The sequence below is a fragment of the Hylobates moloch genome, unplaced genomic scaffold, assembly GCF_009828535.3.
Source record: "Hylobates moloch isolate HMO894 unplaced genomic scaffold, HMol_V3 SCAFFOLD_14, whole genome shotgun sequence".
Taxonomy (NCBI): domain Eukaryota; kingdom Metazoa; phylum Chordata; class Mammalia; order Primates; family Hylobatidae; genus Hylobates; species Hylobates moloch.
Window position 1 is genome coordinate 11,369,712 of NW_026652289.1, and position 22,155 is coordinate 11,391,866.

Consider the following 22,155-nt stretch of genomic DNA (forward strand, 5'->3'; position numbering starts at 1 on the left):
AGGCAGAAAGCCACTATGGCTAAAAACGAAGTTTGGGCAATTCATAGTCTCTCTCTTGACTGGTTGGGGCCTAGATTCTTTTCTCTGCTCAGCAGTCACAGTGCAAAATGCCACTTCCCTCCTTTCCTCCCTCTTTACTTCCCCTCCAGACTGTTCCTCTGGATTAGGTGCTGGGTCACAGCCTAGAAAGATGGCATCTCTGTGTGGCTCCTCCTTCAATTCTGCCTCCTTAGAGATCTCAGCTCAACAACGGTCTCTATAGGGAAGTTCCCCGATTCCCTCCTGGCCCACCTCATGCTCTAGGCCTCAAGCAAAGAAGTTTGAGTTGGGCATTTCAGGACTGTGTTCTTTACCTTTTGAGAAATCTGAACTTTGCTAAAGATACGGAGAAACATGTAATGGTTCTGTGGCTCCTCCCACTGAAAGAAGCTTCCTACTCTTTCAGTCGGTGATCTGTCATCCCTTTGTAGTTTTACAAAAGATGAAGCTAATACCCTGTTTTTATATTGTTTTTGCTGGGTTTCTGGCAGGGGAATAAATTATAAATCCCTTCACACTCTCATCTTTTACCATAATTCCCTTAGATTGATTCTCATTTCCTTTCAGAAGTACTCCATCCTGGAAGATCATTAAGCTATTGGGTATTGTGAGTGCTAAATGGCTTTGTAGATTTTGCTGCTGGGTCTTATAGTGGAGCCATGAACTGCAATCTCACTCTAAAGCTTACCCTTTCTACTGAAATTTAAAATCGTCTTTTCTCATGGGAGCTAAACAAGGGGCCACGAATGCTCTGTGGCTGGGATATTTCTCCCCCTCTTCCTCAACTTTCATGTATTTCTGCAATGTTACGCTGGTCACAGTAGGGACTAAAAAGCATTTACCCAAAGGGACTCAATCAAAACACAACTACATAAATATCCTGTTAGAAGGCAGCTCCCAAATTTAGCAGGTTTTGAGAGGTGGAGACGCTTTCATTAAATTTTGTATGTCCGTGGACTGGCAAAGCTATTGAAAAGACATCTGCCTAAGGGATCAGCAACCTCCTGAAGGCCTGCATTTCAAGTCAGTATCCTCAAGCACAAAAAGGAAGGGAGAAGAAGGGAGCAACAGGGCCAGCACTGAGAGCGGAAGAGGATAGAAAGAAGAAATGCAGGAAGACAAAGGCAAAAGAATGAAGCAGAGTCACCAGGGGTGGCCGGGAGCCCACAGGAGCCTCAGCACCATAGACTGTGTGAAGCTAACATGCAATTTATTTATTATTTATAATTTTCTTGACAGAATCTTGCTCTGTTGCCCAGGCTGGAGTGAGTGCTCACTGCAACCTCTGCCTCCTGGGTTCAAGTAATTCTCGTGCCTCAGCCTCCCGAATGCATGGGACTTCAGGCGCACACCACCACACCTGGCTAATTTTTTTATTTTTTGTAGAGATGGAGTTTTGCCATGTTGGCCAGGCTGGTCTCAAACTCCTGGCCTCAAGTGATCTGCCCATCTTGGCCTCCCAAAGTGCTGGGATTACAGGCATGAGCCACTGCGCCTGGCCACTAACTTGTAATTTCTAAATGCTAACTAAATGTGTTATTAGAACAAACAGTCCATGACTTATTTTTCCCGGTGTTTCTCCCATCTCCCCTACACTTATACCAACCACCTGGCTCTGGCCCTGGCAGGATTTTAATCATAAAAATGCCCCAGAGCCAGGCATGGGCTTCTTCCTGAGGTATCTGGAGCTGCTAAGGGCCAAGGACGTAGCAATCTCATCACAGCAATCACATTCAACTCCTGTAAGTGATAGTGCAGCTGGGAGCGCTGCTGTGCTGAGAAACAGCAACAGCTACGGAGTCCGAGTGTGGGGATATCCGCTTGCAGCTCCAGGGGTCACTCTTGGAAGCTCTGATTTACTAGCTCAGGCAGTGGATTGGGGACTTACATTTCTTTTTTGGGGGGGGTTTGTTTGTTTGTTTGTTTGAGACGGAGTCTTGCTCTGTCACCCAGGCTGGAGTTCAGTGGCGCCATCTTGGCTCACCGCAATGTCTGCCTCCCAGATTCAAGTGATTCTCCTGCCTCAGCCCCCCAGGTAGCTAGGAGTACAGGTACCCGCCACCACCCCTGGCTAATTTTTTGTATTTTTAGTAGAGATGGAATTTCACTATGTTAGCCAGGATGGTCTCGATCTCCTGACCTTGTCATCCACCCACCTCAGCCTCCCAAAGTGCTGGGATTACAGGCATGAGCCGCCACGCCGGGCCTGGGGACTCGCATTTCTAAAAAGCTCCCCAGACAGTTTGTATGCCTACTAACGTTGGAGAACCACTGGTCTGGGAAGTCTTTAAGCCCTAATAATACATGACTCATGGCTCTTAAATCATGGTCAGCTACTATATGGGAAGCCAGGGCACCAAATATTGCAGAGACTCAGCTGAAAGCTGCCAGCTGTTCCCTGGATGTTGAGGGTCCATTTTTAAAAAATAAATAAATAATTAATAACCTAATTGTTTTTTAGAGATGGGGTCCTGCTCTGTCACCCAGGCCGGAGTGCAGTGCCACCTCCTTAACTCGCTGCAGCCTTAAGTTCCTGGGCTCAAGTGATCCTCCGTTCTCAGCCTCCCATGTAGCTGGGACTACAGGCACACACCACCATGCCTGGCTAATTTTTGTTTTATTTTTTGTATAGATGGGGTCTCGCTATGTTGCCCAGGCTAGTCTTGAATTCCTGGCCTCAAGCAATCCTCCCACCTCAGCCTCCCAAATCATTGGGATTACAGGCATGAGCCACTGCACCTGGCCAAGGGTGACTGTTAAGAGCTAACAGGACACTCCTCTGTCATCTCTAGAAAGGGCCATGTGGGGAGCCCTACAATCACCAACAGTTGACTGAGTTCACATTTGAATAGCCCCAGATTCCACACGCCTCATCTCCAATTCTCAATTGCTAATGCCAGGTATAATCTATGAAATTCCTCAGGCTCTTTTCACATAACCTCTCTTTAGGCTGTGTGAGTCAGGCTGAGAGAGAAGCAGAAGGTGGGGCCAGGTTCCCAGGCACTTCCCAAGAACACCCGAAGCCCATCTTCTGTGTGTGTGAAAGCTGGGGCTTGGCTGCCCGGAACAGAACTAGTGTTTTTAATCCCAGTGTCCACATTTCAGACTGTTTAAGTGTCTGGCCCAAACACAAGTAAAAACAAAACAAAACAAAGCCCCGTTCATGTACTCAGCACACATGTCAGGAGGGAAGATGAACCTTAATAATATGGAGCTTGGGTAAGAGGTTGCAGTCAGCCAGCGTCAGCTCGTCCCCATCCAGAAACTTCCTTCTAGAAACAGTGACATCCTCGGTGCTGTAGGCATCTATTTCATCAGGCAGAGGGCTATTTAAGTAATTATCCAGCTTCCTCAGGGCCTTCAGCAGGTTCTTTTCATAAACTAAAACAGAAAGGCAAGAAATCACAAAGAGAGGTCTTGCAAGTGCGTGTTACTTTTCACCAGCTGTGATGGAGTTTGCTTCCCTTCCTCGCTGAGACGTGGCCAGCCAGCAACGGGTGCTGGGAAGGCAAGAGGTGGATGCAGAATATCTGAATAAAGGGCTCACTCCTCCCCGGAAAATCACACTGCTGTCTACACAATATTGCTACTTCTAGAAGTGATTTATTTATTCAAAAATACTTATGGAAAGCCTGTGGGGAGACATGGACTGGCAGAAACATCATTGAACACGATTCCCACGGTGTGTCCGGAACACCTGGGTGATGACTATTTTCCCTAAAAATGTCGTTTTCTGAGTTCCCAGCCTCAAAAGAAGCATTCCATCTCTTGAAGCCCATGCGCAGATTCAAAGTTGGAGGCACTTTTTCTGTAGCTCCAGACTCACTTCTCTACCCACTGGGAAATAGATGGGAATGCCCCAGGAGCATATGAGCCGCCATGCTAAGGCTTGAGTCTGTGTTGAAACGGAAAACAAGAGGATGGGAGGTACTCACTCTCGTTTGCATCCTTCTTCGTGTTTTTTATAAACGCTGAGAATTTGGCAAACACGTCGTTTCCTGCGGAATTAGATTCGGGATGTTGGGTCCCCAGCTTGGGACACCTTGAAAAGTTCAAAATTGGAGAATCACAGACTAGCAATGTTTTAGTTAAGATAATATTATACAATGGAGAAAAACAGCTTTCTCTGGGTATAAAAATGAAAAGCTTTCCTTCAACGTTTTCCTGACCCTTTTCCTCTCAAAGGTTGGGAAGTAACACCATCTAGGACAATGGCACTGGACGGAGAGGTTTGGATTGTTGTTGTGTCCTGGCAGTGGCCAGTCCTGGGACACAGGACCCCACCTGACCTTGCTGGTCTCAGGTCCCTCCCTAGTAAAACGAAGGGGATGGAGTAGAAATAGGTCCCCCGAGGTCCAAAAATCCATGATACTTCTTCCTAACACATACTCCATAGCTTCCAGCAGGGTGTCTAGGATACAGCCAACCACCCACCCTGGACCCATCTCCTCCCACTTCCGGCCATCAAACCCTGATTGCCAAGCTGCAGGTGCAGCACAATGAAACCCAGGCCCCCGAACTCTAATGTGGTTACACCAGGGGTATGATTAAGGAAGTGAGCACCGTGGGCTGCAGAAAACCACACACACACACTGCCCAGAGCTTTAGAATTGACTACTAGTGGGGGAAAGTGACAATCAAGTTATGAACACTGGTTTTCTGAGGCCTACCTCGGGGGGGCTAATTTCTCCTCTAAGAACTCCTCGATCTTATTCACATCCGTCTTGACTTCACCATCAAAAGTCATAAAAGGAGGGTTTGTTCCGGGAGCCAGGTTCTGCAGGTCTGCGGGTTTCCTAGGTGGGAGGAGACAGCAGTGTTTATGGGCCGCTGCAAGAATCTGGACTCATTTCCAGGGCTTAGCCGTGTCCTCAACAGTTTAACAGAAGCAGCTCTTGAGAACTGCAAAGTAGATGGTGGGTTTACGAAAATGTCTTGCTGGCGATGAAAGTAAAGGCATTCATTAACAAATGATGGGCTTGTTGATGTGCCCCTTTGTGAATACGGAGCACAAAGGGGCACATCCACAAACGGAGGTGAAAGAGTTAACTCTCCCCAGTGTTACCAGCCAGGGATGGTGCTCAGACAGGCTTGGGAGAGTCATAGCTGACCAGCAACTGGGGGAGCAGGTTCTTCACGGCACCCCCAGCTCCTACTCCTTCCTGACTCCAGCCCAGCCGACCCTGTCATGACTGCTTGGCCCACACGTGGGCCTCAGTTCAGACTCTGACTGAGGATGGACAAGCTCATGCAGCACCGTGGGCCTCAGGTCTGTGTGTGTGTGTGTGCAGGGAACTAGGTACAGTTATTTCAGTAAGGCAGATGCCTTGTCTTACCTTTTCAGGTCCACTGTGGTCACATTAAATATAACGCCTTTCAGCCAGAGAATCATAAAGAGACGCTGAGAAAACGGGCAATTTCCGATACTCTCACCATCATAACCAGCCTACAAGTGGAGAAGGAGATTTCTATCTGAGCCAGTCTCACAATTATAAATGCCGACACCACAACATGCACATGCAGAATCATTGCAGGTTGATATGAATGGTCATGACACTGTGAATATCCTCCTGAGGCCATTTTACCAGCCTCAACGTGGAGTTGGCGGTGGATGTAGGGGATGGGAGAGAGAACACCACACACACACACACACACACACACACACACACACACACACATATGCACATGCACATGTATGCACTGCACTGAGCATTTTCTTTCTTCCTTCCCCACCACCTCACCACTGCCTGCCACGCTGGGCCTCTGAGCAGCAGCTCACAGATGGAAGGAGCAGCAATGGGAACTCCCTTTATCACCAAAGGTGAAAAAGAAAGACATGCCCTTTCCCTCCCTCTATCTCTCGATCCTCTCCAAGGATCAAATATTCTTAGCAGCTTTGGTATAATAGCTAAAACCCGGAAACAACCCAGATACTATCAAGAGTGGAATACATGTGTCAGTTTAGTATTTCCATGCCTTGAGATACTACACCACAATGGAAAAGAACTAGCTATTATACAAACAGCAGTGTGGGTGCATCTCACACACACAATATTGAGAGAAAGACACCAGACTCAAAGCGTCCTGCATGATTCAGGGTAGGTAAAGGGCAAACTTGTCTATGATGGTGGAAGTCAGAACAGCAGATGTCCCTGGAAGATACTAGTGTCTCGGAAGGACAGAAGGAAGCCTTCTGGGTGGTGGCAATGTTGTTCTATGTCTTGATCTGCATGGTGGCTAAACGGGTGTATTTGAGTGATAAAAGTCTTAAGGTTTGGGTACTTTACTGAATATAAGTGATATGGTTTGTATATCTGTCCCAGCCCTAATGTCATGTTGAATTGTAATCCCCATTATTGGAGGTGGGGCCTGGTGGGAGGTGATTGGGTCAGGGGGTGGATTTCTCATGAATGGTTTAGCACCATCCCCTTGCTGCTCCCCTTTCGATAGTGAGTGATTTCTTGCAAGACTGACAGGATTGAGCTGTTGAAAAGTACGTGGCACTTCCCTCTCTCTTGCTCCTGCTCTGGCCATGTGACGTGCCTGCTCCCCCTTTGCCCTCCTCCATGACTGTGAGCTTTGTGAGGCTGCCCCAGAAGCTCAGCAGATGCCAGCACCATGCTTCCTAGAAAGCCTGCAGCATTTGAGCCAACTCATCCTCTTTTCTTTATAAATTACCCACTCTCCGGTATTTCTTTATAGCAATGCGAGAACAGCCTAAAGCAATGTTTTACCTAAATACAAAAGAAAAGAATGCTAAAATAGTAATTTAAAAAATATACAGAGTTCGATTCAGTGGGTACTGCTGCATGGGGCCCAGGAATGTGAATTTTTAACATGTTCCTCCGAAGTGATATAATGCCAGTGGTCGGAAACCATGCTGTGAGAATTTCAGCCTTAGTCCAATCTTGGGCAAGAGACAAGGCTGGGGCCACCAGCATTATTGTCAATGTGTAAGACAAAACAATGTGAACCCCCAAATGGATGATCCATTGATAAGAAGACTTGCAGGGCTTTCCAGGTGATAAATACAGCTCCATAAACGCAGAGTTAATAGGTGACCTTACTGCATATGAAGAGGCACCAATAGACCCAGATTACGGAATTCAGAGTCCCTAAGCTCTGAGCCTGTGCGTCACACCCTCTCCCACTCTCCCCTCCCCAAGCCAGCATTAATTTCCTCTCCGTCTATTAGAGGGGAGGGTCTGAGAATCTCCCCAGGTGTCTTGAAGTTGCTGGGAGCCTGAAGCGTGGAAGGTGGACAGTTATGACACATACATCCAAGTGGTCACAACAACTCCCTGCAGATGGGTTCTGAAAAGCATCCCCTCGTCAACCTGAGGCTGTTCCCCACCTTGGGGTCCCACCACCCTATGGCCATTTCGAAGGCCACCCCCATCTCCTCCTCACTCCGTGTTCTGGAGCAAGGGGAAGTGCAGAGCTGAGTTAGAGAAAACTCCCAGTGACTGATGACCCGGGAACCCTCTTAAACCGTGGAACTTTCTTAACTACTGCAGGTCTGAGCACGGTCAAGCCAAGCAAAGGCGGAGCGGGGAGAAGAAAGTGCAAGGACACATGTTTTGGCCAGTCCTGACTTGCTGCGCAGCTTGTAAACCTCTTAATTTTATAGTAGTTACACGAAGCACAGCAAAGTCTAAAATAAGTTCTGCGAAGTGGGGCAACTGTGTTCGTTTTTTCTCCCGTCTCTCTAACCTTTGGAATCCTCTTATAACTCACTGTGTATGTGGCAAATCTCTCCCGAGTGTGTGGGTCCCGTTCCAGTGAGGGGCATCTTGTTCAAGCGCCCCTCGACAAAGCTCTGCCTCTGGAATGGGCCCTTCTCGCGGTGGCCTCTTTCCACCGTGGCATCTGCAGAATGAGTATATTGCACGGGGCTCTCCGCCTGCTCGGTCTCTGGTCTCAAACTCAAGTTAGTGATTTCCCTTGAAATTGTTTTTCTTGCTATTTCCTGAACCCCTGGCAGCTACTTCTTTAGGGGGAATAAAGCCGGTAGGAGCAATAAATTTTTCAAAAAATAAAAACTGCCTTAGTCATCCAACTCAGTAAAAACTTAAACTTCTTAACAGGCCCCTTCTCGGATCTGCTACTGGGACAGAACATCTGGCCAGAAAAAGGATGGGACAATATCTGTTCAGCCACCGCTTAAGACACGGAAGAAAGTTGCAATTATACATTTTCCCCCTTTGTGGCCTTAAAACCGAATTGTCCCGACCCAGCATGGCTAGTGAACCGAAGGCTGTTAGGCATTTCAGAATTAGCCAGCAGCGGTGACTGCCAATAAAACAGAATTTACATATCCAGTGTTGCCTCATCGCAAATTGCTCTAAAAAATTCCTTTCTGTCTCAGTCTGTTGTAAATGAGGGGGTTACGGGAACGTGGTGGGAGTGACTGGGATGCCTTGCTGCCTAATTTTATTACTTTAATGTGCTTCAGTGCCTGGATGTGCCAGCAAAAATAAAGGCGAAGATACGCCATCTCCATTGCCCATTATTGAGCAATAATGGGAGAGGATGGCCTTGGTCATATTCATTAGCCAGACAAGATGACGGGATAAAGACATATATTCCGAGGGAATAACTGACACTGTCGCCATAATTGGGACATTTTATCATACACAGTTTTCATTTTCCCCCAGTGCTGATTATTCTCTCAGGCTAAGTGCACTCTGGCCTAAAATTTCTCAGCAGGATTCTCAGCTTACGAAGGAAATTTTTGTACATATACATTTCTGATTAAATCAAATTAAGCAGTTTGAGAACATAGAGTGTCTTTTGTTTCCAGCGAAGACTTAGGTGCTTGGATAACCCAGAATTGCATGTTTGCCTTTCAAATTCAACTTTGTTGAGTTTCTCCAAAGGTAATTCTCAAAAGAAAGAAACGGTGCCTGCAACGCCTCTGATGCCACATTCCGGAAAACTCTGTTGGCCCGGGATACCAGCCTCAGCATCTGAGAACTTGGGGGTTCTGCTGGGTCCTGGCCTTGCAAACCTCCCTGTCTCAGGGCTCCCCACCAAGGTCCGAGTTTGCGGGTCCAAATGGCACCACAAGGTCACCAGTTCCTCCTCACCACACGCCCTCTCTAAATTACAGACTCTCCTGCTGGCTCCTTTTCATACTTACTCTACCCAAATTTAGATAAAAGGCCTTTTTCTTAATTCCCTCTTTTTGTTCAGGCAAATGGCCTCTCCAGTGGTCTGGAGTTACATGTACAGGGCACCACTCACACAGCCACCTTCCACTAGACAGCTCCCTGCCCCACTGCTGCCTTCAAAGGACCAAACAAACACCTGGCATCCTGGCGCAGACCTGACGGGGCGATGACTCCCCAAGACATTCTTGGCTGCTCCTCAACACCCCACACTCTCCTTCTCACCAGAGCAGGCCACCCCCTACCACCTTCTTGATTCTACCATCTTTCTCGGAAATTCTGTGTGGGCTTACATGGTAAACATGTTCCATCAAGTAAGCACTTTTCTCTACTCTGCCCAAACATAATGAAAAAAATTTGGAGGTGGTGGAGAGAAGATAAAGGGGCCACAAAGCGGTAATATTTTAATTGGTTATTTTCTGATAACTGGCTTTCAACCAAGGAGGCAGGACATGCATCCTGTGTGCAGGGAAGGATGCCGGTCCCTGCAGAAAACCAGGAGAAAGACGTGGCATCTGGTGGAGGGATCTGGGAGCAAGCAGCTGATTTGGATCCATCGCAGGATGTGGAGAGTGAGTGAGTGATAATGGGCCGCCCCGTTCCAGCTTGCCAGGGGGCCTTCAGGCTGAATAAAAACAGTAGGTGACCAGAGGAGGCCAGAGGAGGCCAGAGTCAGAGACAGAGTGAGGTGTGGGAGGCCAGAGAGTCGTCCTCAGAGGGGAACAAAGGGGCCAGAAGACCCAGCCAGGGCTCTCTCTGTCGGCAGCTGAACCGAACTGATGAAAAGCCAGAGAGAAAGAGTTAAGGCAGATCAGACGGGAGGTGACTCCCTCCTCCCAGTCCCACCCACACACTTCCCTGAATCCCTTCCCGGCCCTTTGCTGGATGCCCAGTGGCCTCACACGCTTTGGACACTGGCAGTCAAACATGCACTTCGTGGCCAAGCAGGAAGATCTTGGCCTTCAAGCCACACAGCCAGCCCTCCCCGCCTCCCCTGTGCCTGCCCTGCCCATGGAGGCTGGGTGTCAGTCCCTGAAGCACGGGAAATTTCACTGCATGTACAACTGACGCTAGGGGGTTGACGTGCGGGGTTGATGAACACCCCTCGTGGAATGTGTGAGTTGTAAACTCAACCCAGGAGGGCTGAGGGATATTACTGTCAGCATCTGGCATGTGCAATGGCGGGTGCTTGTGAAAGAGACACGCGGGAGCCCTGGCTGCTCGCCACGCCCCCAGCCTGCGCCCCCACACCCCTGCATGGAGGCCTGATATTTGGATAAGGACAGGACCCAGAGATTGTCCCGTCCCCTGCAGATGGTCCTGGGACACGGGCAGGGTTCAGCCCTATTGGGTCTTCTATTGCTTCCACGAGGAAAAGGTGGGGGAGCTGGGGTCTCTCTGCCCCTTTCTATGAGGGTTTCTGGAGTCAACTGCCCCCCATCTTCGGTCATCAGGGTGTTCCTAGTGCACAGGAAACGCTCACAAAATGACGGGGCCTGAATCCAGTGGCTCCCATGTGCCTGGGGCCGGGTCCCCCATAGAAAGTGCCTCACAGCTCCTCCCTGCTCATTCTTTCCTGGGCCAAAGTCCATGAACTTTTTCCCTTCCAGAAGTTCACAAATACTCACTACTAAGAGATCACCCACTGAGAGTCACATCTATGGGAGGAGGAGAAGAGGAGGTGGGAGAGAAAGTGAGAGGGCCCGAATCACCGGCAGCAAGTCCGCCAGGCTGCCTTCTGTGCCCAGCCCCCAGTCTGATGGTTTTAACTTAAAATGCAATATTTAAATTGATCTGAGACTTCTTGATTTTGAATAGTTCTGTAAATTAAAAAAAAATTATGAGTCTCTCCATTTGCCTGATGAGTTGAAATTTCCCTTTTCAGGCGACATCTGGTTTCTCCAAGGCAACATGGTGGACGGGAATGGGTGCTGGCGTTGGAGCCAGGGAGAGCTGTGTGAACCTTGGCCCTCTACTTACTAATTGTGTGGCCTCGGGCGAGTCAGTTGTTCTCCCTGAGCCTCAGTTTCTCCCTTTTAAAAAAAAATAGGGATACATGCACCTACATTGTGCAAGATCTGTGTGCGATACACTGGAATCCCTGGGCACCCAATAAAGGTAGCTATTATTGTCATTATCATCATCAACATCATCATCACTACTCTTCCAAACCTGAACACACCAGAGCAGACAATTATGGAGTGCAGGGTGCCTTTTAACGAGCCTCAACTAGCGAGATTTTTATGCCAAATTGTGCAGTCCTTGAAGAACCACTGATTTTTTTTCTCCTAAAAAGTAACACATCCTATACCTAATCCAAGTGAAAATTAAAAACTTAAGTCCCTTTCTAAATTGCAAAGCAAACAGATCCTCAGCCAGGAGACAAAAAGGCAAAAATCCCTGGCCAGGCATTCGTGTCTGGGAGCCAGACAAACCTCTTGTAAAAGGTCCAGAGAAGGGCGCACCTGGACGGCTGGGCGCACCTGGACGGCTGGGCGCACCTTGACCCGTGGCGGAGGTGGCAAGCTCCCAGAGAACTGCTTCCTTTTCCAGAAATGACACCACAGCCCTCCCTAGCTGTGAAGCGGCTCACACCGCAGCCCTCCCTAGCTGTGAAGCGGCTCACACCGCAGTCCTCTGTAGCGGTGAAAAGGCTAAGGTTCTTTCTGACTTTTGGGGTTGGTGCTAAGAAAGCCTCAGCAGTGGGCGGCTGACTTTTTTCTACCCCCCCCCCCCAAAGAGAGGGAATTCCATGGAATGGGAGGAGAACACAGCCACTCCCCATCACAGCTTGAAGTTCAACACCATGGGAATGCAGAAGCACGTGAAGAAGGGTTATAATGATACAGGAGTTAAAAAGAAATTATTTAGGCAGATAGTGAGGTAAGAAAGTCCTCACTAAGGTTTCCCTTTCAATAAAAAGCAGCCTCCAAATAATTTCCTTTATTCTTTTCTTTCTTTTTTTTTTTTTTTTTGAGACGGAGTCTCCCTCTGTCGCCCAGGCTGGAGTGCAGTGGCGCGATCTTGGCTCACTGCAAGCTCCGCCTCCCGGGTTCGCCCCATTCTCCTACCTCAGCCTCCGGAGTAGCTGGGACCACAGGCACCCGGCACCAAGCAAGGCTAATTTTTTGTATTTTTAGTACAGACGGGGTTTCACCGTGTTAGCCAGGATGGTCTCAATCTCCTGACCTCGTGATCCGCCCTCCTCGGCCAAATCATTTCTTTTCTAACAAAAAGCAGCCTATAAAATCGAGCTGCAAACATGGATAAGCAAGCGGGAAGCTTGCACGGGTGAATGCCGGCAGCTGTGACAACAGGCAAAGGCCACCAGGGGGCCAGGCATGTTCAACATGGCGGCTCCATCTTCCCTTTGCTTTATCAACCACGTATACAGTAAAGGAACAGGCAACGTGGCTGCAGCCGGCTTAAAAAAAGATTAGGGTGGGGTGGTAGCCAGCTTCTTCCTGCGCTATGTAAACATCATGCCCGGTCCTACCAATCTTTGGGCTCTATTTAAATCAAACAACCACCTCCTCAAGCCAGTCTATAAAACCCCATGCACTTCACCACAGGAACAGAAGACCCACTGGGGCGCCCCTGTCTCTCTGCAGGAGGGAGAGCTATTCTTTTTTCTCTTTCTTTTGCCTGTTAAACCTCCGTTCTTAACCTCACTTCACCTGTGTCTGTGTCCTTGATTTCCTTGGCATGAGGCAACGAACCTCTAGTACTACCCCAGACGAACGATGCTGCTTCAATAACAAGATGCAGGAGGAACAAACTAGCTCATTCCTTGGCAGAACAGGAATTAAAGAGAATATCCTCCAAAAAGCAACAATTTCTAAGGTGATTTTAAAAACAGATAATAGGCCAGGTGTGGTGGCTCACACCTGTAATCTCAGCACTTTGGGGAGGCCGAGGTGGGCAGATTGCTTGAGTTCAAGTTCAAGACCACCCTGGGCAACATGGTGAAACCCTGTCTCTACCAAAAATTAAAAAAAAAAAATAGCCGGGTATGGTGGCATGCGTCTGTAGTCCCAGCTCCTTGTGAGGCTGAGGTGTGAGAATCGCTTGAGCCCAGGAGGTCGAAGCTACAGTGAGCTGAGATTTCCCCACTGCACTCCAGCCTGGGTGTCAGAGGGAGACCCTGTCTCAAAAACAAAACAAAACAAAACAAAACGTCACAGCTACCATTCACTGACTATCTACTCTGACTTCAGGTAAGGTTCTAAATCATTTGTGAATGTTGTTGAATTTAATCCTCTTAAAATCGTGTAAGACATGTCCTATTATTCCTCCCATTTTATAAACAAGGAAACTGAAATTCAGAGATGCTAAATAACCTGGCCAAAGATGCAAACAGACTTCAAAGAGTAAAGTGGGCTCTCTCTCTCGCTCTCCTCTCTCCAATCAATGGCCCCACTGTCTTTCCTGGTGCCCAAGATGGAAACTGGACTCTTCCCTACCCTTTACCTGATCATCAGTCTCTCGCCCAGCACAGCGTTTCTGCTTTTGAAGCCGCTCTTGCCGGGTCTCAGAGCCTCGCGCCTGGGGGGTCTCTCTGGCTGGAATTCCTAACCTGTATTCTGGACAAGGTTAACCCTGATAAGATGCCATTTTCCTTAGGTCATTCTGCTGGAATGTTATTAAAATGAAAATTGGAATCACAGTGCTCCCAGGCAGTGTGACCACTGGCAAGTCACCTGACCTTCTAGTGTCTGTCTTTCTTCGTGTACAGTGAAAGCATAATAGTACCTACCTCTTAGTGCTGGATAAGAATTAAATGAGATGGTACACATACAACGCCTAGAACAATGCCTGACACAACCCTTAGGAACCTTGGATAATCTGCTCTCCTTCCTTCCATCCTCCCTTCCGTCTGTCTTTCTCTTTCCTTCCTTGCTTCCTTCCTTCCTCTTTCCTTCCTTCCTCCCTTCTATCTTTCTCTTTCCTTTCTTCCTTCCATCCCTTTCCTTCCCTCCCTCCCTTCCTTCCTTCCTTCTTCATTCCTTTTGTCTCTTTCCTTCCTTCCTTCTGTCCTTCCTTTAGCACCCAATTGGTTACTAATTGTTTCCTGTAGGTGACATTCCTTCAGAGCAGGACAGTGTCAACCTCCCTACAGAACAAGTGCTAATGCCTCCTTGAGGCCTGGCCCATGTGAATTTTCTTCCCATTCCCCATGGAAGCACATGGCCAGGATCACAGAAGGTACCCCATGAAAAGTCACATCGTGGAGCAAATGACCACTGTCCTCACAGGTCTATGAGGCGCCTCATCACAGGCAGCTCCTACAGAGACAATGAAACCCTGTCCTCACAGGCCTATGAGATTCCTCATCACAGTGAGCTCCTATAGAGACAGCAAAACCCTGTCCTCACACAGGCCTATGAGATTCCTCATCACAGGCAGCCAGAGACAGCGAAATCACTCCTCCTGAAGGAGAGCCTCAGCAGGCCCTGCAGTTCTCCTGGCCTCAACTATCCCCAAATGTCTCCCCAGCCTGCCTGTCAGGGGCTCCTTTCCCCACCCACCCAAAATGACAATCACTGCGTGACCAACTCACCCTGGTTTGCCCAGGACTGTCCTGATTTTAAAACTGAAAATCCCACCATCTCCCCCTAAGTCCTGGGCAAGCTGGGATTATTGGTCACCCTATTGTCTGCCCAGATAAAAGACTTATTTTTAGATGGGGAAACACCATTGTTGATGTTTTCTTCACCAAGAAGCAGGCCTTTGCTCCTCGCTAATGAAAACACCAGCATAGATGCATCCATCAGACACTTTGAATGCTGAGGAGGTGGGACCCAAGATAGGGAAATACCAGCTGCTGGGAAGAGAAGGGAAGGGAAGGGGAAGGGGAGGGGAGGGGAGGGGAGGGGATGGGAGGGGAGAGGAGGGGAGGGGAGGGGAGGGGAAAGGACCAGATAAACAGGGCTGAGGTCTGTCAGTGTTCAGGGAGGAGATGGGAATTTAAGACAAGCCTAACAAACTCCCCAAGTCTATGGAGAACCAGCTAATACAGGGATGGCCTTTCCCCTCCTGGCTTTGGCCACCTTTGGAAAAGTCTGCTGCTCAGCTCAACTAGAGATGCAGTTAAAATCACTGATGTAGCTCAGGTGCCAAACCTACCCCAGAATTGTGACAGACACTCCAGACCAAAGGGCACCACCCAAATGGACCAGACACCAGGCCCTCCTCATTTCTGAATCTCTAAATCACTCTCAACAAAGGCTGCAATTTCTCTTTGATCCTCTATACTGTCCCTGGATTAAAGAGAAAAGCAAGAATTTCTGTCCAAGTCCAATCAGGAGACCCTGCAGGCATCCCCAACCCATCAGCAGCTGGTGAGAAACGAGTGCCCTGTGCACCTGAACGGGTGCCACATCCCAGGAATTTAGAGATCAAAAGATCAGTATCGATTCATACATGCCACCTTGGAACTTAGCCCCCAATTCTCATTCTAAAAAGGAGATACATAATTACACGCATTTCTCAAAATAATACACCTGAGGCCTTAAGAAGATCGCAGATTCCAGTTCTGTCTTTTACAAATGTGATTATGAGCAAAATGGCTATGTTGCAAAATAATAATGGTAATGATGAAAGTGATAATGATAGCAACTAACACATATGGAGCATGTGCTCTGTACTACTCATGGTTCTGAGCACTTGTATCAACTCAGATTTAATCCTAGCAACAACCCTATCAGGTGTAGGTACTACTACTATGTCCATTTAAGAAAACCAAGACACAAGGAGATAGAGAAACTTGTCCAAGGTCACAAAGCAGGATTTGAACCCAGACAGTCAGCTAGGATTCATTCTCTCATTCCCACCCTGGACAAATGGAGGGGACCCCAGGGCCAGCAGGGTCCTTCCTCAGAGTGATGGGAGTTGGCTTGTTTGTTTTACCCAGCTCTGCTCTGTAAGGTTTGGAATCCATGGTGTTGAGAGAACACATATCAGAAGCAGGTGGAGAGTGCAAAGTACAAACAGTGGTTAGGACAGAAAATGGAGCTGGGTTGAGGCTGTAAAACATGCATGCCCTGTGTGCTTGGGGCATTGGAGAGAAAACATTCGGCAGCCCTGGTGGACAACTTTGGTGGCCAGGTAGGCCAGGTATGGGGAGGCCTCTAGTCATGTGTGCATATTCTGTCCCCTCTGTAGGAAACCCTTGCTACAACTCCAGATGACAATGGGTTTGACGTTGCATTCCCCCACACCAACACCTAGAGTGCAAAATGTCCTTCTGCCTGACTAACAACAGGCCTCATCCTCCATTCCCATGCCCTTGGCTAACCTAGTGGGGCGGACATCCACCTGCAGAAACCAGGAAGTCCGGCAAAGCCTGCACCTGGGCAAACAATTCCACCCTTTCTTCCAACAGGGCAGGTAGGGCCATGGATCTCCTTGGAAAATCTCATCAAATCTGCTTTAATCCAGGCCATCATGGCCCCAGGTAGCACATTTCATGTTGTTTAGCCAAAAGAATTTGGGTCTGGAATTTTTTAAAGCAGGTAAAACCAATGTCTGCCTTGGCTATGCATAGCTTTCAATAAAAGCACCCAGAGAGCACAGCACACCAAGTAAGGCCACTTCCTAATGTAGGAAAGGGACTTTTCAGACTTGCTGTTCTCATTTCAGAGTCTGAGAAGACACTGGTTAGGGTCAATAGGGCAATCCCCAACACAGCCAAGCAAATAACCACAAACTGACTTTCCAAATAGGTCAACCCTTGACCACACTCTCTCTGGCCATGGCCTGGAATGACCATGACAGAATGTGAGAGAACAAGCTCTAGGGCATTTACTGGTGCAGTAGGAAGAATAGTGGCCCCTCAAAGATGTCCATGTGCTAGTTCACAGCATCTTTGAATGCATTACCTTGCATGGCAAAAATGACTTTGCAAATGATATCAAGGTTATGGGTTTTGAGATGGGGAGATCATCCTGGAATATTAGGTAAACCCAATCTCATCACATGAGCCCTTGAAAATGAGAACCTTTCCCAGCTGTGGTCAGGACAGGTTTGATTAGGGAAGAAGGGTCGGAGCAATGAAATATGGCTGGAGTAAAGACGGAGGATGGGCCATGAGCCAAGACAGGCAAGCAGCCTCTAGAAGCTGGGGAGGTGAGGACCCGGATTATCTCCTAGAGCCTCCAGAAAGAAATGCAGCCCTGCTAGTGCCTTGATTTTAGTTCAGTGAGACCCATGTCAAGTTTCTGCTCAACAGAACTGTGAGTTAATAAATTGGAGTTATTCAAAGCCACCAAGCTTGTGGTGTAATTTGTTATGGCAATGATAGGAAGCGAATACAGCTGAATTTCCACATGGGAATCCTCAACTTTTCCCCAGGACAGTTCAGCAGGTCAACTACTCATCAACATGCAGAGGGAGGAAACCCTGAAGCAGGTAGTACTTAGCCTATTTCAGAAACTTCCTGCATCGAGCCACTCTGCTCATTTTCCAAAGACTTGCATGATGGCCATGGATACCATGGAGAAAATGTGAGAATCCCTGCACTGAACCTCTAACAACCAAGGTGTATTAGTCCATTCTCACATTACTACAAAGAACTACCCGAGATTGGGTAATTTATAAAGAAAGATGTTTAATTGGCTCATGACTCTGCAGGCTGTACAGGAAGCATGGCTAGGGAGGCCTCAGGAAACTTACAATCATGGCAGAAGGTGAAGGGGAAGCAGGCACGTCCTACATGGCTGGAGAAGGAGGAAGAGAGCAAAGGAGGAGACGCCACACAGTTTTAAACAACCAGATCGCAGCCTGGGCAACATGGTGAAACCTTGTCTCTACAAAAAAATACAAACAAAAAATAGCTGGGCATGGTGGCATGCACCTGTGGTCTCAGCTACTTGGGAAGCTGAGACTGGAGGATTGCTTGAGCCCAGGAGGTCAAGGCGGCAGTGAGCGCAGATCACACTGCTCCACTACTGCACTTCAGCCTCGGCAACACAGTGAGACCCTGTCTCAAAAATAAAAAAGAGAAACAAAAAAAAAACCAGATCTCGGCCGGGTGCAGTAGCTCACACCTATAGTCCCAACACTTTGGGAGGCCGAGGCAGGAGGATCACGAGGTAATGAGATAAAGACCATCCTGGCTAACACAGTGAAACCCCGCCTCTACTAAAAATACAAAAAAAAAAAAAAAGAAAGAAAAAATTAGCCGGGCATGGTGGTGCCTGTAGTCCGCAGCTACTTGGGAGGCTGAGGCAGGAGAATGATGTGAACCCAGGAGGTGGAGCTTGCAGTGAGTCGAGATAGTGCCACTGCACTCCAGCCTGGGTGACAGAGCAAGACTCCGTCAACAACAACAACAAAAAAAACCGATCTCATAAGAACTCATTATGAAGAGAACAGCAAGGGGGAAGTTCTCCCCTTGATCCAATCACCTGCCATCAGGCCCCTCCTCCAGCACTGGGGATCACAATTCGCTGTCAGATTTGGGCAGGGACACAGATCCAAACCCTGTCACAAGGCAAGACCACAACTCCTCTACGTCGACTTGTGAACTACAGTAACTGTTTCGACCTGAACTGTGGGGAGGCCTGCTTGTTCCTTCACATCACCTTTGGGGCCACAGCTTCTAACGGACAAGCTCCAAACGGAACTTTCTATTTGGATTCACATGGTTATCTTTCGCCAATTTTTCAACTTGGCAAGAATGATTTGAGGTCCCTCTAGCCAAAAATCTAACAAGGCACAGACCTGGATCATCACCACAAGAGGATGAAGGGTCTACCCATGACATTTTGCCTTTTTAAATCTTGGTTCCTTACTGTGGTTTTTAGAACCTACCCTCAAACGTCAAGGTAGGGAAGCAACTTCGGGAGGCCATTGGTGCCCCCTAGTGGTCAAGAGATGCACTCATTTATCACCTTCCCTTTTACTGTCTCCATTCCTAATTAGGTTTTGTGGGAAAATGTTACAAGTTAGTTTTTAGCCCCTAGGGGGAACTAAATCATCTAGATTTCCCTGGGACTCAGTGATTCCCTGCTACACAGGATTTTCAGTTTTAAAACCAGGAAAGTCCTGGAAAAACTAGGACAACCTGGTCTTTCTAACCCCTGACAGACCTCCTAGACTTCACAAAAGAATTACCGGAAGAAGGCAACGTCTTTTTGTCCAGGCACCTCAAACAGAATTAGGACCTGAACAGTGTGCTTTTAAAAATGCATCTTGATTTGAGGTCAGCAGCTAGATGGTGCACACTTTGCCTTATGTTAGGAAAACAGCAATTTAAGATTGGTAAATTATTTCTCGACTCTCATTAAAGAACAAAGGGTGGGGCTGGGGAGGAAGTCCAGTGGTGGGAGAGTAGGGTCACCCCATATGCTGGCAGAGCGGACCAAGAAAAAGAAATTCTAATTATCTCTAAAAGTGTTCAGACTCAGCTTTCTCAGTTGGTTCAGAATTCCCCAGCTCTTCTGCAAAGTTCTTTAGAAACACATAGCTCCCTGGAGGTGGGGGTCCAGGGAGGCACCTGCCTTCTCTTCATCTTTCCTTACAATGTTTGTAAGTTTTAAAAAGGCCAAAGGCCTAGAGCAATCTATTAACAAAGAAAAAAAAGTCCAGTCCTTCAAACATACTCAGGTCAGTTTCAATGACCAATATATGAAAGTTCTCTGCAACTGGGAGCTGGGAATTGTATAGTACTTTTTGTTTACACTGAAACTAGTGAGTAAACAGAAATATCTTAAGGGTTCTTAAGGAAATTATTATGAGATCAGGTTTAGAGCCAATATGGATTTTAGAATGCTTCCTTTTAAAAGATGCCAGAAATCAGAGGCTTTGCAGTCAGGTAGAAAGCGGGTGATCATCTATGTGGTATGATTTGTGAGATCTGGGAGAATCCACCTATCTACAAATGCCCCCACCAGCCTTTCATGAAAGCCTGAATCACAGAGGATTGTCTAGAAAAAAGCCACAGTCTGTCAAGGTACATATGTGGTCGTCTTCCCTCAGGCCGAACTAAAAGGGGGCACCAGCTCCAGTGACCTCTAACCTCCCCATGAGTTGACACTATCTGTCCATTTCCTTATACACAAAGTGAAGGTGTTCGTTTTCATAACTTTTCTATACCTTCTCAACGGTGACACCTTCCCAGAGGTGGCTGAAGAAGTGGCAAAGCTAGATGAGCACTCTTGTCTTAATAAATTACATTTTGTAAAGACATGCCTGTCAGATCTCTTTCTAAAAAGTTTGAGACAGTTTTGAGAAACTGTCTTAATGACTACAGCTGGTCAAATATTAAAATTAAATCACCTGGAATACTGAAAAAATAGCAACCTAAGATACTAAGAAGATTTGGATTGCTAAATTAAAGTTCTCAATAGATCTCACGGATGACACGTTCATTGAAAAGTTTTGCTTCATTTTAAAGGGCAAACAGAACAAGAGCCACCTGTAGTCAATTACATCATCAGTTTCTCCTGCAGTTGCCTTCCTTAATGGAACAATTTCAACAAAAAAAGCAAACAAATGAATGGCTCTCAGCACAAACAAAATTCCTTGTAAAGGAGTGAGGCAATTGCACAATGTGCTATAGGACGAAACGCCAGATCAACGGTGAAGTGGGATGGTATTTTTCATTTAAATGCGAATTTGGTAAACCTTGCCCTATATCCTCATGTTTAAGAAACCTAATCTGTATCAACCTGCTAATTTTCCCCCTGACACTCCCTTTTTTTTTTCCTGGCCACAGACATTGAAAGGAAAGCCTGTATTACTAAACCAAAACTTCGGGTTTCACAAGCTTTACACTTAAGCCAGCCTGACATTTTGCATTGGTGAAAGGAGACAAAAGAATCAACCAGGAGTGCATCAAAATCATCTTATGTATTAAATCAGAAAACTTGGCTTTAAGCTTCAAGAGCAGGAAAATCAAAGAATCAAAAAAAAGTGTGGCATTTAGGGAAATCGCAAAATTTTATTAGAACTATTAATATGTTCAGAGGAGTGACTTCTCCAGTTTTAACTGTTAGATTTCAGTTTTGCATTTTCTCGTAGTCTCTGAATCTTTACAAGTTAAAGGGTTCCTAGTTCATGGAAAATTTATTTGCTAAACTTGAAAGTTCTTTGTCAGTGAGCAAGGACATACAATACCTCCCTGTAGAAGTTAGCAATTTAGAGAGAGAGCTTTAGGATACCTCAGACATTATGGAATTATCTGGAAACTTTACCTTCCCCCATTTTCCACTGTGAGCGACTACAACTGTATTTTATGGCCTGGTTTGACCCACACAAGAGGAAGGCCATGGCCCAACACCAAAGGGGATCAGCTGCTCTCCAAACAAGGAGAAACACCAGCCTAACTGGCCAAGTCTGGGCTTTATTATGAGGAATTCTTTTCTGTGCCACATGCTTTTTTTTTTTTTTGGCATATATTATAACTCCCTTCCCACTCTCACCCTGGGGAAAAGAAAGGGAGGGGGCACCCATACTATTTCAGGATTCACTAACCCTGACCCAGCCTGAAATCAGCTTCATGTAATTGTCCACAAACCAGTTGAGGAGCAGATATTCAAAGGCTCCTGTTTTCAAAGAGGGCAGTTATGCTCAGTGAGCAGCAAACCAACGTCCCTAACTGGCTGCAAATCATAGGGTGAACACACCAACCCAGTGTCAGGGTAGTGAGTCACTTCATCTGCCACATGCAGATGAACAAACACACCTACACCACACAAAGGAGAGGCTGGGATTTTCCAAATAAGCTCATGTGTTACCCTAAATCCAATCTAGGCAAGTCCAGTGACTTAAGAAACTGCCATATTTCAGTCCTGTGTTAAGGGGTAAAGCAAAGTAAGGCTTTAGAAAACTGGAATTCGAAAAGGAGGCAATAAAATATATTCTCTACAGAGAATAACTTGCAAATATTTTACAAGAAGGTGCCAGCAGGCAATTAAATAGGAAAAGATACGTGCTGTCTATT

General features: G+C 47.1%; 1 protein-coding gene across 3 annotated transcripts in view; it reads right to left on the bottom strand.

Annotated features, from left to right (window-relative positions):
- CLIC6 (chloride intracellular channel 6) overlaps window positions 1–22,155 on the bottom strand; it is a 48,116-nt gene that overhangs the window by 5,588 nt on the left and 20,373 nt on the right. For 2 of the 3 annotated variants that reach the window (XM_032175480.2, XM_058427525.1), the window contains exons 2-5: window positions 5,376–5,485; window positions 4,710–4,835; window positions 3,975–4,081; window positions 3,239–3,420 (exon numbers count right to left, since the gene is read on the bottom strand). In XM_032175480.2, coding sequence (XP_032031371.1) covers window positions 3,239–3,420; window positions 3,975–4,081; window positions 4,710–4,835; window positions 5,376–5,485 — 525 coding nt within the window. Of the gene's footprint in view, window positions 1–3,238; window positions 3,421–3,974; window positions 4,082–4,709; window positions 4,836–5,375; window positions 5,486–6,721; window positions 6,766–22,155 lie in introns of all 3 variants that reach the window. The other variant, XM_032175479.2, reaches the window with a different exon arrangement.